Source organism: Dasypus novemcinctus, chromosome 3 (assembly GCF_030445035.2).
Source record: "Dasypus novemcinctus isolate mDasNov1 chromosome 3, mDasNov1.1.hap2, whole genome shotgun sequence".
Taxonomy (NCBI): domain Eukaryota; kingdom Metazoa; phylum Chordata; class Mammalia; order Cingulata; family Dasypodidae; genus Dasypus; species Dasypus novemcinctus.
Window position 1 is genome coordinate 54,032,085 of NC_080675.1, and position 17,038 is coordinate 54,049,122.

The 17,038-nt window shown below is 37.9% G+C and overlaps 2 protein-coding genes across 6 annotated transcripts in view; one reads left to right on the forward strand and one right to left on the reverse strand.

Moving 5' to 3' along the window:
* The window catches only part of AP5M1 (adaptor related protein complex 5 subunit mu 1), a 35,637-nt gene extending 24,776 nt beyond the window's left edge, over positions 1-10,861 (reverse strand). For all 4 annotated transcript variants that reach the window (XM_004452974.5, XM_058293374.2, XM_071213915.1 and 1 more), the window contains exons 1-3: positions 10,695-10,861; positions 5,489-6,131; positions 1,343-1,570 (exon numbers count right to left, since the gene is read on the reverse strand). In XM_004452974.5, the coding sequence (XP_004453031.2) occupies positions 1,343-1,570; positions 5,489-6,131; positions 10,695-10,768 (945 nt within the window). In that variant the 5' untranslated portion in view covers positions 10,769-10,861. The remainder of the gene's footprint in view (positions 1-1,342; positions 1,571-5,488; positions 6,132-10,694) is intronic.
* A 73-nt stretch (positions 10,862-10,934) lies between these two features.
* EXOC5 (exocyst complex component 5) overlaps positions 10,935-17,038 on the forward strand; it is a 60,930-nt gene continuing 54,826 nt past the window's right edge. For both annotated transcript variants that reach the window (XM_004452975.4, XM_004452976.4), the window contains exon 1: positions 10,935-11,459. In XM_004452975.4, coding sequence (XP_004453032.1) covers positions 11,433-11,459 — 27 coding nt within the window. In that variant the 5' untranslated portion in view covers positions 10,935-11,432. The remainder of the gene's footprint in view (positions 11,460-17,038) is intronic.

Genomic DNA, 17,038 nt, shown 5'->3' on the forward strand with positions numbered 1-17,038 from the left:
AGGAGCCAATTTTTTCTGGAATACTGGATGTAAGACACAGAGAGACTTTACTTATATACTGTGTAGGTCCTAGAACAGTGAGGTAATGTACAAGGAGAGAAGGCTAGTTGAAAGGAGACTGAGGGAAGCAGACTTGGCCCAGTGGTTAGGGCATCCGCCTACCACATGGGAAGTCCACGGTTCAAACCCTGGGCCTCCTTGACCTGTGTGGAGTTGGCCAGTGCGCAGCACTGTGCTGATGCACACAAAGAGTGCCGCGCCACGCAGGGGTGTCCCCCGTATAGGGGAGCCCCATGCGCAAGGAGTGTGCCCCGTAAGGAGAGCTGCCCAGCGCGAAAGAAAGTCCAGCCTGCCCAGAATGGCGTCGCACACACAGAGAGCTGACACAACAAAAAGACAGATTCCCGTGCCACTGACAACAACAGAAGCGGACAAAGAAGAACATGAAGCAAATAGACACAGAGAACAGACAACTGGGGTGGGGGGAGGGGAGAGAAATAAATCTTAAAAAAGAAAAAAAAGAAGAAAGGAGATTGAAAAGCAGAAGACAGACAGACAATGTAGACTTTGTATAGAGAGTGATTTTAATTTTCTGGTTCTAATCCCAGTACAAACTGGCTCTACAAACTTTGTTATCTGTGAATGACAATGAGATTGCCTGTTGCAGTCTCAAAATAAACTCCTTTTACTTAAATAAGCATGAAGGTTTTCCAACCTACTGATTTACAACTAAGACAAGAGTCAAACTGTACAGTGGAAAAGAAACTGGGATTTGGAATATGGAATATGTGGGTTCAAATCCACATCTGCCCATTATCAGTTACAAGACCTTGTGCAAGTCATTTAACTTTTCTGAGATTTTTCTCATCTGTAAAATAGGGATAATAAAATCTACCATAAGCATTGTTAAAAGGTCTTGAGAAAATACATGTAAAGTGCCTTAGACAATGACAGATACACAGCAGTCATTCATTAAGTGATAAACAGCTATTATTAATAATATTAAGTATTTGAAACTACAGTTGTTTGGGATTAGAGGAATTTTATGCTCAAGCTTAAAACCATGACTAAATCATACCAGGATCTAGCCTATAATCACTGACTCCTAATTAGGGAGCACTAAAAAGATAAATTCGGTAACTTTGAACACCATTTAATGTTGTTACAGACAGCAGGGATCAGAGGCAATTGATGCTAAGAACTGGATTTTCATTTTCATTCATCAACTGTCTAGTAAATAACCCATTTACTTGTTTGGACCAAAAGTATGAGTGATTTGCTTACCAACAGCATTAAAAAATATAAAGGTTAGCTAAATCTCAACTCTTCCAAGGTTGCTTACCTGGGAAGTATAGTAGCATAAGTTGAATGACTCTAAAGGGGGAGTGAATGGAAATTTGTAAGGTCCACTAAATGCAGAGTCATCCATCATATCAATACTACTAGAAGTCAGAATTGCAGAGTCAAGAGAAGTCACACAAGGATGAACCAGAATATCCTGAAGTGGAGATCCATTGGTGGGGAGACTTAAGCTGATGGTAACATTTGGCATGATTCCTTCCAAATCACACTGTAATACAAATAAATGGGTATTACTAAGATTTTAGAAATACACGTCTTCTATGAGGCTTTTATAAATCAATCAGTCATTTTCCACAACTTAACTCATATTTCCTGCAAGCTATTGTTCTCCTTGCTTTCTGTGTTCTGGTTAGCAGTTTTTATCACTCTCAGACATTCAAGCTAGAGATGAAAACAGCCTTCCTAGACCCTCTACTTATCACCAAAACCCTTGAAAAGCAATTATTTTAAATCTACAGACTCCTTTCCATTCCTGTTGTAGCCAAGTTGATAAAGGGCCTCATGATTTCTGTTACAGTCCTCAAAATGTGTCTAGACTCACTTTTCTCTAATCAATCCAACCTCCATCAATGCTAAGGCTATCTTAATGAAACATAATTCTAATTATATTGTATCCATGTCTGAAACCTTTCAGTGGTTCCCTTTCAGTTTTGTACTACTTTTAAAGCCCTTTGTTGTTCAGCTCCTGTCTACCTCTTTAATCATTTTCTACCCCACAATTTATGCTGAAGACATACTGGATTCTTACATTTTCCTGAATAAATCATAATGTCTTATAACTCCATGTCTTTGTATATGCCTTTACCTGCTGTGATGTTCTTTTTTTCCCTTGTAAATGCTTTCATTCTTCAAGTCTTAGCTCATATGATGTACTTTTTTTGTGAAGCCTTATGTGCTGTGTCATTTCTATAGCCTACCTCTGCAATGTAGAAAAGTCCAGAATCATCTTCCCTGTGTGGTTTGGGTTACTTTGCCAATGACAGAGATTTGTGCGGGATTTGGAAGGCAGAAGGGAAATGGAAGCCACTATTCTTGGGAGGTCATGGAAACTGGATGTAACAGCTACACAGACTTCTCCATGAGCTCCTGCTTCCAGGCTGTGGTGGCCAGATGCAGCAACTACGCAGACCTTCCTGTGAATTCGATTGTAACACACAGACATGGCAGCATCATAAACTTCTCCATGAACACTAGTTTCTCTGTCAACCACAGGCTCCAGACTGAAGTTGTTAGTGACTGTTCCTGAAAGGCTGAAGCCAGAGGATCAGGAAGTTTTATTCCATCAGCTCCTTCAACACTTGAGTAGGTCCTAATTTCTAAATTAAACACCTTTGCTCCCATTAATCTTGAAGTGGCTTTTTTCCTGACCAAATGAGATGGCTATACCTTAAAGTGTGTGTGTATGTACAGGTTTGTAGCCAGGTTGAAACAAACAATTCTTTCTTTGTACCTTGATATTCACCTTTATTAAAGCACCCAATCAAACTGGCTGATTGAGTCATATAAGGCTTATCCACGTTCTGTTTGACTAGACCTGAACAAAATTTTAATAATTAGTGGAATTCAGCAGAAGTAGTGCTTAATGCAAGTATATGTAGTTTAGTTCCACTATCAAATACATTGTCTGCATCTTGCATTAACTGTCCACTACCTCCAGGTACTTGTCTGTGCCACTGTTTGTTTCCTTCATGGAGCTATAAGTTCTTTAAAAGTAAGATGTTATCTTCCTCATATTTCTATTGATTAGCACATTGCTATGCATTGGAGCCAGTTAAAAAAATGATTTCTTGAGTGGCTATCAACTTCTAATTTTGGACCTTACCTTTCTTTTAATTCTAATATAAAATGCTTCATTTTTTTAAATGTTTCACCTACTGTTGAACATATGTGAGAATTCATTAATGTATCTGCTATACAGTGTAAGCACTTAGAGGGCAGGCATTATAAACTACCATATGCAATTAGTAACTTTAAAAGGTCTTTTGGTGACAATTATAATAATGGCAATTGCATTTGAAAATAAAAATGTCAAATAACCTCACTAATGAATTTTAAAATATTTTAGTGTTTTCACTTTTAAACTATTTGCTACTTCTCTCTTTCTCTTACTATGAAATAGCAAGAATAAATAAAGAGTTGTTTTGTTTTTTGATAGGTATTTTTTGGAGATAATAAAATAAGCAAATAGCCAATACTATTAAAACTTAAAAATATTTCTTTTATGCTCATTAAATTATCCTTTCAAAGTCTAAGATTCTTAAAGGGACAAGAGAAATAGCAACAATTGTGGAAACCACTAATGATGTAACTATTTATTTATTTATGATACCAGATCATTAGCCATTTACGTGTGGTCATCCATTCTGGTTTGACCTTTGTAGTACCCTTTGAACCAATCTGCTGTATGTAAATCTGGACTTTGGAACTAGGAATTAGAAAAAGAGAAGGGACTTATTCATCTTAAAGATGGGAAAAGCTTCAAAATGTTGTGTGAGTTGTCCCAGGACCCAAAGATTTAGTGGTGAAGGGAGGATTAGAACTTCAGTTCATGCTTTTGGATTTCTCAGGTTTTCTATTGGGACTAAGATAAAATGAAGATTATTATTTCCCTTTTCAATAGGCTTCATGATAAAACTCCTTTAAATATTAATCCCTTGAGTACTTAAAAAATGTTTGGCAACAGCTACACTATTTGTATACAAACTTAAAAGAAACATTTAGTGTGTGAGTTAAGGTATACCCCATTCTATTTTTTTTAAAGAGAGTTATGATAATCTGTCTCAGGACTAAGACTAGAAGTCACTTTAAAATTCCCATAAGTTGTAAACTTGGGTCAGCCTATTAGTGAGCTGAGACATTTAAACACCATGATACCAACTAGTATTACATTATAACATATTCTCTGTTAACTGCCACAGAGAAAAACAGAAAAGGTCAGTTTTCCTACTCTTATTTCATGGAATTTATGAAAAAAAAAGGACTCAACTATTTTTATACTTTAATATACACAATCATTGAATACCTTAATTTTAGAGCCATTTAAAATAATTCTTTTCAATCAAAGTTAATAACTAGAATGGGTTTTTAATAACAATAGAAATAAGTTTAAAACAGACACATAAAATTTTAGGTCACTCTAAAATTGAGGTTAAAAAAAAAAGACCCAGTTTGCTTACTAGGATTGTTCTAGTTCTGTCTCTGAGGTCTACTTTCATATACAGCATTTGTACAGAGCTGCTCACCATTGTGTCTGGTATTTATAATATTATACGAGAGAACCCTAAATTAACCTATTGAGTTGTTTAAAATAAAAAAAGAACCCACTAAAATGATATCAAGTCAGAGAGTTATCAGTTCATCCCTGGAGAAACAGAAAACTAGTGTGGTGCTTTTATAGTATATTCACACATTCTTAGTTTCAAAAGATGGAGACTAATTCCACTCACCCCTGAACGTGGGCTCGACCTAGTGACTTGCTTCTAATGAATAAAAAGTGGTGAAGTAATTCTATGTGATCTTCAAGTCTAGGCAATAAAAAGGATAGCTTCTGCCTGTTTCCGTCTTTCTTGCTCCCTCTCTTTCACTTTCTCCCTCAGATCACTTCATCTGAGGGAAGCTAGTCACCTCTTGCGAGTATACTTAAGCAGCCCGTGGAGAGATATAGGTAAGCAACAGAGGCCTCCTGCCAACAGCCAGCACCAACTTGCCAGTTATAGGAATGAGCTACCTTTCCAAAGGATGTTCTAGCCCCAGTAAAGCCTGCAGGTGACTAGCTCCAGCTGACATTTTGACTGTGACCTTATGAGAGACTCTGTGCTAGAACTGCCCAGCTAAGCTGTTCCTGAAGTACTGACTCACAGAAACTATGAAAATAATAAATCTTAAAGTTGTTTTAAGCCTCTAAGCTTTGGTGTAACTCATCACATAGCAATAGTTAGAATTGGTAATGAATGCAAAAAAGTACTATTATAAAATATTACATATTTTAATATAAAATATAAAATTTTTGCTGCTTACAAAAATCAAGAATTTAAAAATGTAAACTAGTTAGAAAACTTTACTTTCCTCAATATATATTTAATGATATATATTTAAATGATGAAACAAGTATAAGACAAAATCTTACCTTGCAAGTTACAGCTCCAACAACTTGCCACATATCTGCTATATCCTGCTTATCATATTGCATGGATTTTACCTTTTCAGTGATAGAAATAGAAACTTGTGGTTTTCCTTTGTATGCTCCAACTTTCCAGGCTGGCTGTTTTTGTAGCTGAGACACAGATGCAAAATTAATATTTTCCAATGCATTCTGTAAGTTGGCATCTAACAAAGTGCCAAATGGACAAGTCTGTAGAAGCAATTCAGGCAGTTGTCTCAATTTAGTACTTAGCTCAGTGTCATTTTGTTGACCTGAGGAAAGAAAATCCTGCAACCCAAAGAGAAGTTCAAAGCCTTGTGAAATTCCACTAATGCTAATTAATGGTGGATAAGGAGATAAAGTTTGTTCAACTAGTGGCAAACAAGCATATATTATGCCAGTCTTCAGAACAGCAACAACTGGCCAGAGTTCTTCACCTCCTACTGGGAGTCCATAGACAGATGTTTTATTGATGCGTGAACAGCTATCACGGCTCTCCACAAAGTCCCCATCATCCAATAATCTAAGTTCAAAGAGTAGTGCTTTAAGGAAGGGGCCATCTTCAGGAATAGGCACATAACTTGCTCCATTGAAGACTTTGGCTCGTTTTTCAACTGTTGGATACCGTCTGCATTACAGAAACAGAAATGTTATAAATGACCCTTTTAGTACAATCAAAGTGTATGAGCCCCCTCCTCCAAAAAAAACCCACAAAAACCATAGGAAAAACAGTAACAACAAACACAAATACATATATGCATTCACAAAGGCTAAGAAACAAAAATATTGTATTTATATTTATTATACATTAAGTTCCTACTATAGTATGTTTCTTGGTATGAATAAAATATCACTATGATAAATGATAAAATATAAAATGATAAAATATCACTATCACTGAATATGCTTAATTCAATTTATTTATTTAATTAAAAATATGTAATACATGGTTCTAATTAAAATGTCTCTTGGTGGAAGTGGATGTGGCTCAAGCAATTGGGCTCCTGCCTACCATACTGGAGGTCCCTGGTTTGATTCCTGGTGCCTCGTAAGAGAAGACAGCAAGCTGGAGCAATGGGCAGGTGCGGCGAGCTGATGCAACAAGATGACGCAACAAGAGACACAAGAAGAAAAACATGACTGACAGCAAAGCAGGGAGTGGAGGTGGCTCAAGCAATTAGGCACCTCCCTCCTTCATCAGAGGTTCCGGGTTGTTCCCAGACCCTCATAAAGAAACAAGGAAGATAAACAGACACAGTAAGTGAAAATAATAAGGGGGTGGAAATAAATAAATAAAATAAATCCTAAAAAAAAAAAAGTCTCTTGGCTACTCAGATTACTTTTTGGTAGACAAGGGATGTATATCTGGACACATTTTAGGCATCTCTGAGGACTTTTCTTCCTTCTTCTAATACTATCTTAGCAGAGTAGGACCAAAAAAGTAGTTTTTGGATTTACTCTTTGAGATGACACCATCTTTGTAAAATAGGACAAAAGTGGCTTTCTGATTCACTAAAATAATACCATTTTAAAAGGAATGCTCTATTCTACTCAACCTACACTGTACCCAGAGTCTTCTTGTTAAGCCCCACAAGAATATGTAAGAGCTACAAGAATATGGAAGCTACTATCAGATAATAAAAAGAAAACAATTTGAATAATTCTTTATAGTTTGCACACCTCTGGGCTAAATATGTTACTAACCCATTCTGTTCTTGGGGGGGGCCGATGAGGAGGCTGCAGAACAGAAAATAATTTTGCTCATGTACATAAATCTGTTAGATCACATTTTCTTAGTACTTTTCTATGTACTTTTTCCTCTACTCCAAGTTCTAGAGGAAAGCCATTCACTATTAACTTTTGGACAAATCACCTAAATTCTTTGAGACTATTCTCTTATTTGTAAAATGAAGGGGTGGCAACCTATTAGCAGCTCTCATCAAGGGTCAAGACCATGCCTAGCCAAAATAATTATTTCCACTATCAGTAATAAAATATTGAGGTTTGCTAAAAATTTTTACAAATAAGAATGTATTCAAAAGTTACTTATGGGAAGCAGACTTGGCCCAATGGATAGGGTGTCTGTCTACCACACGGGAGGTCTGCAGTTCAAACCCTGGGCCTCCTTGACCCGTGAGGAGCTGGCCCATGCGCAGTGCTGATGCCCGCAAGAAGTGCCCTGCCACACAGGGGTGTCCCCCGCGTAGGGGAGCCCCACGCGCAAGGAGTGCGCTCCATAAGGTGAGCTGCCCAATGCAAAAGAAAAGTGCAGCCTGCCCAGGAATGGCACTGCACACAGGGAGAGCTGACACAAGGTGATGCAACAAAAAGAAACACAGATTCCCTGTGCGGCTGGTAAGGATAGAAGTTGTCACAAAAGAACACACAGGGAATGGACACAGAGAGCAGACAACTGGGGGGCGGAGGGGTGGGGGAAGTGGGGAGGGGAAAGAAATAAATAAAAAATAAATCTTAAAAAAAAGTTACTCATGTACTAAAGAACCTCACTCATTTAAATTCTTATGTGCATTTTCTTGATTGAGAAGTGGGAGGCACTCCAGCACTCCTGTAATGAGCTAGCAGGTAAATGTCATTTCTTCTTATAAGTCTCTGGATAAAACAGTTGAGAACTTTGGTCTAAACTCATTAGTTTTCTCTAGTTATCTAGGGGATAACTAAAGTTGTCCTTAAGCATAAAAATCTGAAGATTGAATATAAAGGTAAGAAATTAATCTGGGGCCCTATATAATGCCTAAATATATGTTCAATAAATATTTTGTTAAATAATTCATCCCATGATTTCAGATTTATAGTAGGCCTTTTCTAAAACAGGATTCAAACCTTAACTGGCTCTATACCTATGCGGTTCAACGCCAACTCAGGCCTGACTTAAGCTATGCTAGATCTATCTGGGCAGCAAGCTCTAAACCACACTCTAAATCAAATTTTGGTGTGGGGAAAAGGTAGACTTAAGATCACTTCACTTGCCTTCTTAAATCTTAATTGATGGACATTATCCTTTGGCATGGACAGATAATATATGCTGCCCTAAGACCAGCCCTGAAAGATAAGAAAACTGAAAATCAGAAAAGAAATTCGTTCAATTATACAAAATTTGAACTTATTTTGCTGCCTCCATTGAGATGTTGAAAAGCCTACCCAAATATATATGAATTTTTTTTCTGAAATATTAAGAACAGAATGGGAAAATTTCTCAGAGAACAAGCATGACTTCTTCAAGGAATTTATTTTTAAAAAACAGCAACAGTTTTATTCACACACCATACAATCCATTCAAAGTGTACAATCAATTTATCTTTTTAAGCCATAAAAACCTCACCCCATGAGATATTAAGATAAACTACAAAGGCACAGTAATAAAAACAGTATGGTACTGGCACAAGAACAAACAAAATAATAGAACTGAGACATTAATGTTTATATGGGGGAAATAATAAGCATTATCAAAGGCCTCACAAATCAATGAGGAAAAGATATACTGCTCAGTAGATGATGTTAGGAAAACCTGCCCACTGTATACAGAAAAACAAAATGGGATTCCTTTTTAAAACCATATCCAAAGATAGACCACAGATAGACTAAAGATCTAAATATAATAGATAAAATTATAAAGTTAAGAGAAATAATATAGAAAGATTTCTTTGGGAAATAAGGGTGGGGAAAGACTTCTTTAACAAAACCCTGAAAGTACTAACTAATTGGACTGCATCAGAATTAGAGATTTCTGTTTAACCAAGGGAAATATAAAGTTAATAAACATTGACAGATTAAGCGAAAATATCTGTAATATCTAAAAATGACATGACACTAATAACTAGCATACACAATGAACTCCTGCAAATTAACAGGAAAAAACCTGCAAGTCTCACAGATAAACAGACAAGGATATGAACAGGCAATTCACAGAAGAGGATACAAAAATGGGTAAACAATCATGGCTATGCAGAGAAATGCAAATGAAAATAAGGTATCCTTTACACCCAGTTATCTCGGCAAAAATTAGAAAGCTGGATAATAAGTATTAGTAAAAATGCTTTTACTCTCCATTCTTACCTTACTAACTGGTAAGAATGGAGAGTAAAAGCATTCTGAGGAGTTTCTGATTTGTTTGGCAGTATTTAGTTAAAATCAGTATAGGTATGCCCTGAGGCTTAGTAACATATCTCAAATTCTCACACAGGTCCCTAAGAGGGCCGGCTTGAGGATATCCACTGCGGCACTGTTCTAAAATCCGAAACTAGGAGGTATCCTGGGAGATTTTCAGTAGAGGAGGGGAGGATGTACTATATATAGCAGGTAGAAGCAATAGTTTAGATCTGCATTGTCCAATATGGTAGCAACATGTGGCTATTTAAACTAAATTAGAATTAAAATTTAAAATTGAATCCCTCAGTTACACTAGCCACAATTTAAGAGGTCAACAGCCACAGGTGGCTAGTAGCTAAAACATTAGCATGGATTTAGAGTATTTCCCATTTCCAACATTGTAGAAAATTCTATTGTACAACACTGGTCTAGATACACAAAGTAATACGGACGTTTCTTAAAAACAGTGCTGAGTGACAAATGTAAGAAAAGGGAATCTATAGCATACTTAAGGGTGTAAATTGAAAAATACATGCACAAACTCACAGAAATTGAACAACATTGCACATGCAAGAGTTAATTGTGAAGGGAAGTATGGCAGTTAGGAATAAATACACCAACTGCTTAGCAAGGATTTTTAAAAATTTTATTTTTTGTTTTTAGCAAGGATTTTTGCAAAGAATGAGTTAAAATGTCTTAGAATGATTTTATTAATGTAATGAAAGTAGAAATTTTAAACGTGGTTGGTTAGTGCTCCATGAGTTTTCTTCCTTCCGCCCTGGTCCCGGCCATACCAATTCTACGCAGATTGGATTAATTATAACACAACAGCAACAATAGGAAAACACATATAATACTCAATATGTTCCAGGCATTAACTCATTTAATTCTCATATAACACTATGAGGTAGGATTATTAAAAATCTCCATTTAACAGATGGAACAAAGGTTAAATAACTTGTCCGAGGTCATGGAACTAGCTGTGGCTGAGCTGAGATACAGCGCATCACAAAACAATGTTAAGTTATTATACCGGTATTTTCATTCTGATCCATTATTTCCGAGGGTTCAGTCTTGCATTTACCTGGAGAATCTCATGGTGCCACAAAGTGGAGCTCCCGGTTCGTGGCTTATGAGCCACACTGCTCGCTGGGCCATGACTGGCCACTAAAGGATCAATCCATAGCTAATTAAGCAGGAAGAGCGCAGACCCGTTTTTTCCGGATGGACTCTAACCAGCAGCCCCGAGGCTCATTCTGAGCCGCATTTTACACCACCACAGATGGATCGAGCTCAGCAGAGACGCTAGCTTCTTCAGGTGACTAAACTCTTTGAGTCGCTCCTGCCCAACGTAAGCCACAAAAAGTTCCGTGAATCTGCACCTAGACTCTTTAGTAACTTACTCAGCCCAGCACCCACTAATTTCTTCCTTTAAAACTCCATTTCCGGGATGGTGGCCCGCAAGGATCATGTTTCCTCATTTGTCCAAGCGACGAGCCTCTCTCCGTTTCGACTGCAGCTCGCGTCCCTCGTCGGCCCCTCCCTACAGCCTCCCAGGCGCGCGCAGCTCCACTTCCGGCGTATGAGGCGGTGACAATGGGAGAGGCGCGGGCGGCGCCGGGAGGCAGCTGACAGACGTCTGCGGCTTCACTTCATGGCCGCCCTCCCGCCCCGCCTGGGCTTTGTAGGGAGTGGGGGAGCCAGCGGCGACCCGGAGCCGGAGTTGGCAAGCCAAAGGGGGACCTGTGCGCGGCGCCGCTGAGGCGCAGCATGTGAGGAGGGCACGGCATTCAGGGCGAGGCGAGCCTCTCAGCCGGCGGGGATGGCCACGACGGCCGAGCTCTTCGAGGTGGGTCCCGGGGCTCTTCAGGGAGTGGCAGGCCCGGGGTTGCAGACACCGAGGCGGGCGGGCCGAGGAGCTGGCGTTCGCCGGCTGCCCGGGAGAAGCACTCTCAAGGTGCGAAGGCGAAGGGCTCGGGTGGCAACTCCGGTGTCAGCGCGGGCGGAGCTTGAAATGGGGGAGGGGTGTCTTCGGGACCCAGGTGGGAAGTGGCGAGGAGGGGAAGCCCTGAGTCCGAAAGGAGGAGGATTGGTGTTCTTCTCTAGGGCCAGAGGATCCTCAGGGGTTCGGGCGTCGGAAGATTTCTACTCTGGAGTAGTAGTGGCAAGGGCTGACTCAGGACGGGAAGCGAGGAGCCGGGAGCTCCAGTTCAGGAGAATCACGTTTTGTCGCTCGGATGTTAGCTAAGGAGGCCACCTGAGATGGGGGACGAATGGGGGCTTCTCGTCGAGTCATTCCGTTTGTAAATGTTAGAAGTGACACTCGTATGCCTGCCAGTTTACCCTTATATTTGAAAAGTCTGGAAGTATTTTTTAGTACAATAAAGGCCTGTTTATATTTAGCTCTTCAGACTTAAGAGAGCAAAAACTGAAATTAACGTCTGTGTTCGAGAGTGAAGGAATTTAGGTGAATTATAAAACCGAGTAACGGCTAGAGTATCCTTAACGCAGGACAGTGAGCATTGTAATGTGCTTTCTTTAATATTTGCAGCATCTAAAATTTAGAATTTGATTTGGTGAAGTCCAATATAATAAGCTGTGATGTTTGAAATAATAGGAGGACTAATTGGACCACAAAACAGTGAAACGTATGAAACATCTCCTTTTAAGAAAGAAATGCAAAAATCAGATACGGGGGAAAAAGAAAAGACCCTTTTTGTGTGTGTGCTTGTGTTTCGTCCTGAGTAACATAGTATGAGTAATAGAGAAGGTTGCAGTGACAATAGAAAATTCCTCCATAAGTGACCATTGTATCCTTTTTCTGCCTAAGATTCAGCAGTTTTTGTGGCTTAAAATTTGAATGGCACAGTTTTTATAATAAATGGGATTTTTCTCTTTTGTTATTGTTTCTGCACTTTCGGTTTCAGTGAGAATTTGAATAGGTAATGCTTTTGTTAACATCGTGTCATTCTCATAATAAATTGTAGTAAAATAGTAATGTGTGAATGAAGAGTTATACATACAGGAAAGACTTCAGATATATTAGGTGTATATTCTCAGATTTTTGTTGGGAGATAGAGTACATTAACTTCTTTAATCCCAAAATTGTTCCATCTGTTTATAAGGAGATTTCTTCTTGCTAAGAGTTTTTACTGTGTTTCCCTAGGCAAGATTCTTCGTCGTTCGGTAGTTCCTTGTTTTAGTTTTCTTGTTTTTCAAATGTAGAAAACTCTATGAAGTTGAGATCTTTAATTTACTTAGTGAAATGTGTGCCTAGTCAGTTAACAGAAAACTGTTATTTGACATACAGTTCATAAGACATTAACCTTTGAGTTAATGAATCCTGCTTGATATTCCCAATTATGTCTTGGTCTTGGCTTGTATTATGTCAATTTTTAAAAAAATATTTTACTACATGAGTCCATACACTTTATTCCTGGTCCCTGGAGGAGGTAGAGAAATATGTATTTTGCTTTCTAGTGTCTTGCCATGTAGTAAAGCAGTTAAATCAATTTAGGGTTTAATCTAATTTAGTAACTCTTGCAGCCAGTAAGATACACTTTATTGGCCCTGTGGCCAGAGGGAACTCACAGTAACTTTTTTTTTTTATAGTTCGTAAGTTTTATTTTTTTTCTTCTTTATTTTAAATGTTACATTAAACATTAAATAATAAAATATGAGGTCCCCAAATATCCCCCGTCTCACCCACCCGACCCCTCCCACATTAACAACTTCTTCCATCATCACGCCACAACCTCTGCACCTGGCGAATACATTCTAGAGCACCGCTGTGCCACATGGACAGTCGTCCACATTGTAGTTCACACCCTCCCCCGGTCCACCCAGTGGGCCACGGTAGGACACACAATGTCTGGCATCTGTCCCTGCAGCACCACCTAGGACAACTCCAAATCCTGAAAATGGCCCCACACCATATCTCTTCTTCTGTCTCCCTACCATCAGTAGCCATTGTGGCCACCCTCTCCACATCACTATTACAATTTCTTCCCTTACTAATCATAATAGTTCACCAGCAGGACACCAGTAAGTCCACTCTGATCCATACTCTATTCCTCCATCCTGTGGACCCTAGGATGGTTATGTCCAGTCCCCCTCTACATCACGAGGGGCCTTGATTTCACAATAACTTTAAACATAAATATAAATCTTAACTCATGTGAACTTCCTCTTTTCTGACCATATGTAACTTGTTGCTTTATCAAAATTAAAAGCGTATTATGTTGGGGAGTGGATGTATCTCAAGTGGTTGAGCACCAGCTTCCCATGTACTGAGGTCCTGGGTTTAATCCCTGGTAAAAAACTATTATGTCAATAGTTAAAATTAAGTGTTAGAAGTTACAATCAAGAAATTAATTTATCTTTTCAGCCCTACAGTGGACTCTCTGTTCTTGAATAAGGTTTCAACTCTAAGTGAAAAGTTGCCCTCTTTGCTTTAGAGGGAGGAGGAAAACAAAACAAAACAACCTGCTTTCACTGTGTTGGCTACTGCAGAAGAAACTAGGTTGTAGGACAAGTCGGGGACTCTTTCTTCTGCTTTCTTTTCTTAGTCACAGCTGGAGAACTGTGGAAAACAGAGGTCAGGATGTAGTCAAGGCTATTTTGTTTCTATGTATCCTGCTTTTCATACACTAAGTAGAATTGTGCTTTTGTTTTCTACATTGAAAAAAACTAAAACAAAATTAAACTTTTTGAATCTGAAATTTCTTGTGTTAACTCTGCTTCTTTTATAATCTTATTGATCCTATGACTTTTAAAAAAAAATTTAACATAAACTCAGGCTATGGGATATTTCCTCACTTGATGGAAATGATTTAGTAATACATGATTCAGTAATTTTAATAGGGTAGCTCCTGAAAACTGCCCAGAATACCAAATTAGTTTCAATCCTTGTTGACACATATTTCTAAAAGGGTCTATTTGCAGTGTTTTTAAATGATCACCACAGGATGAACATGATAGACATTCTAAACATGGATTCCTATGTGGTTCAGATTACTTACGTGGTCTACATTTAAAAAGTGACTGGGGTAGTAAATTCTTTTTCTGTTGTAAATAATTCCTCTCTTCTTTTACTGTACTTCTGAGGAGGACACTGCACTCCTTTCTCACCTTGCTGATTTTCTCTCCTATTGTTTTTCAAGAGTCTTTCCTTCTCACTGGGGAAGCTACTTTTCTGGGAGAGTTCTTTGTTAACTAGAGTCAATTATTCATTCATTCAAAAAATATTTGTTAAGTAACTATTACGTTAAAGATAACATGTAAAATTAATGAGATTGCATGTCCCAAAAGCTGTCCTGTAAAATATTAATCCTGCAAGATGTGTGGTAAAAAAAAAAAAAAATTTCAAAGGCTAAATAAAGTTTTGGAAATGAGATATTCTGCTTTGCTTGGAGGTTTACAATATACTTTAGTATGTTAAAGAGTCTCATATTGCAGGGACAGATGGTGGACATTATGTATCCCGCCATAATCCACTGAATGTCCTGGGGGAGAGTGTAAACTACAATGTAAACTGTAATCCGTGCGGTGCAGCAGAGCTCCAAAATGTATTCACCAAATGTAATGAATGTGCCACAATGATGAAAGAAGTTGTTGATGTGGGAGGAGTGGGGTAGGGTGTGTGGCTGGGAACCTCTTATTTTTTTTAATGTAATATTTTTGTGATCTATGTATCTTTTTTTAAAAAGGCAATTAAATTTAAAAAGATTTTAAAAAAGAGTCTGAAATGTTCATTTCCCAACTTTTTTCACCATAAGACTTTAATTTTCTACTGCTTAACTTTATTGTGTGAATTCCACAGAGCATACTTTAGAAGATGTTTAATTAGATATAGAACCTGTCATTAGCATCAAAAACGGGGGGGGGGGGGAAATAGATATATAATCATATACTTCTAAAAATAATTTTTAATTTTCAAGTACTTTATACCCATAAAGCAAAAACTCTCCCTCTTCCTCTCCTCATCTGGTAACTAATCTATTTTTTCTTTCTACAAATTAGCTATTTCTAGATATTTCATATATTTGACATCATAACAGTATTTGTCTATATGTACTTTGCTTATTTCACTCAGCATAATGTTTTCATGGTTCATGCATGTTGCAGCATGTCTTAGAACTGCATTCCTTCTTATGGCCAAATAATATTCCATTGTGTGTATGTGCCACATTTTGTTTATTCATTCATTGTTGACAGATACTTGAGTTGTTGCCATCTTTTGGCTATTGTGAGTAGTGTTGCTTTGAACGTTGGTGTACAAGTGTCTGTTTGAGAGCCTGTTTTCACTTTCTTTGGGTATGTACCTAGAAGTAGAATTGCCAGATCATATGGTAATTCTATATTTAACTTTTTGAGGAACTGCCGTATTGCTTTCCACAGTAACTGTACCATTTTACCTTCATAGCAGTGCACTAGAGTTCCATTTTCTCTGCATCCTCTTCGACACTTGTTATTTTGTTTGTTTTGTAATTTTAGCCATCCTTGTGGGTGTGAAGTGGTATCTCTTGGTTTTGATTCACATTTCCCTAATAGCTAATGATGTTGAGCATCTTTTCATACGCTTATTGGCCATTTTTATATCCACTTTAGAGATCTGTCTATTCACATTTTTTGCTCACTACTTAAATTGGATTGTCTTTTTGTTGTTAGGTTGTAAACAAAAAAGTTCTTTATTCTGAATATTAAACCTTCATCTGATATATGGTTTACAATTGTTTTCTTCATTCTGTAGGTTGTCTTTTCATATGATAATGTACCTTTGAAGTAAAGTTATAAATGTTGTGGAATAGGTCCTGATTAAGTACTATAGAAGTAGAGAGGATGGAAAGATTACCTGAAGAAGAGGAAAAGGATTAGGAGGTAGTATTTAAATGACCTACAAAGGATAGGTTAGATTTAAGTGTATGGAACAGGGTGGAGGAACTTTCCAGTAAAATAGGCAAGGAAAGCCAAAGCATAAGCCGCGGTAATTGTGGGCTCTGGAGATGAGTTCATTTTGACTTAAGTAAAGCATATATGAAAAGGAGTAGTGTCATGTAAGATAAATTGGGCTTTAATTGTGGAGGTTCAAAAACACCAGAATTAGTAATTCATTTTATTTTCCCCTGTAAACATAGGTGCTGAGATAATATTGCTTGAGCAGAAGAATAACAGTCTGGTAATTTGAGTATGGTGGTAGTGGCTGTTTGACTTCTAGATTAGAATCTGTATCCAAGAACACATTTTCCCACAGAAACACATTCATATGCCACTTAGATTTTCAAACCAAGTTACAAAATCTATTTAAACAGCTTGTTTAAAAATCTCTCTCCTGTTCACTTTCAAAGCCAATTATATTTTCAGGAACATGAACTATACAAGAAAGGACCATCTCTTTAACTTCAAAGTGCTGAAACACTATTTTAGCCA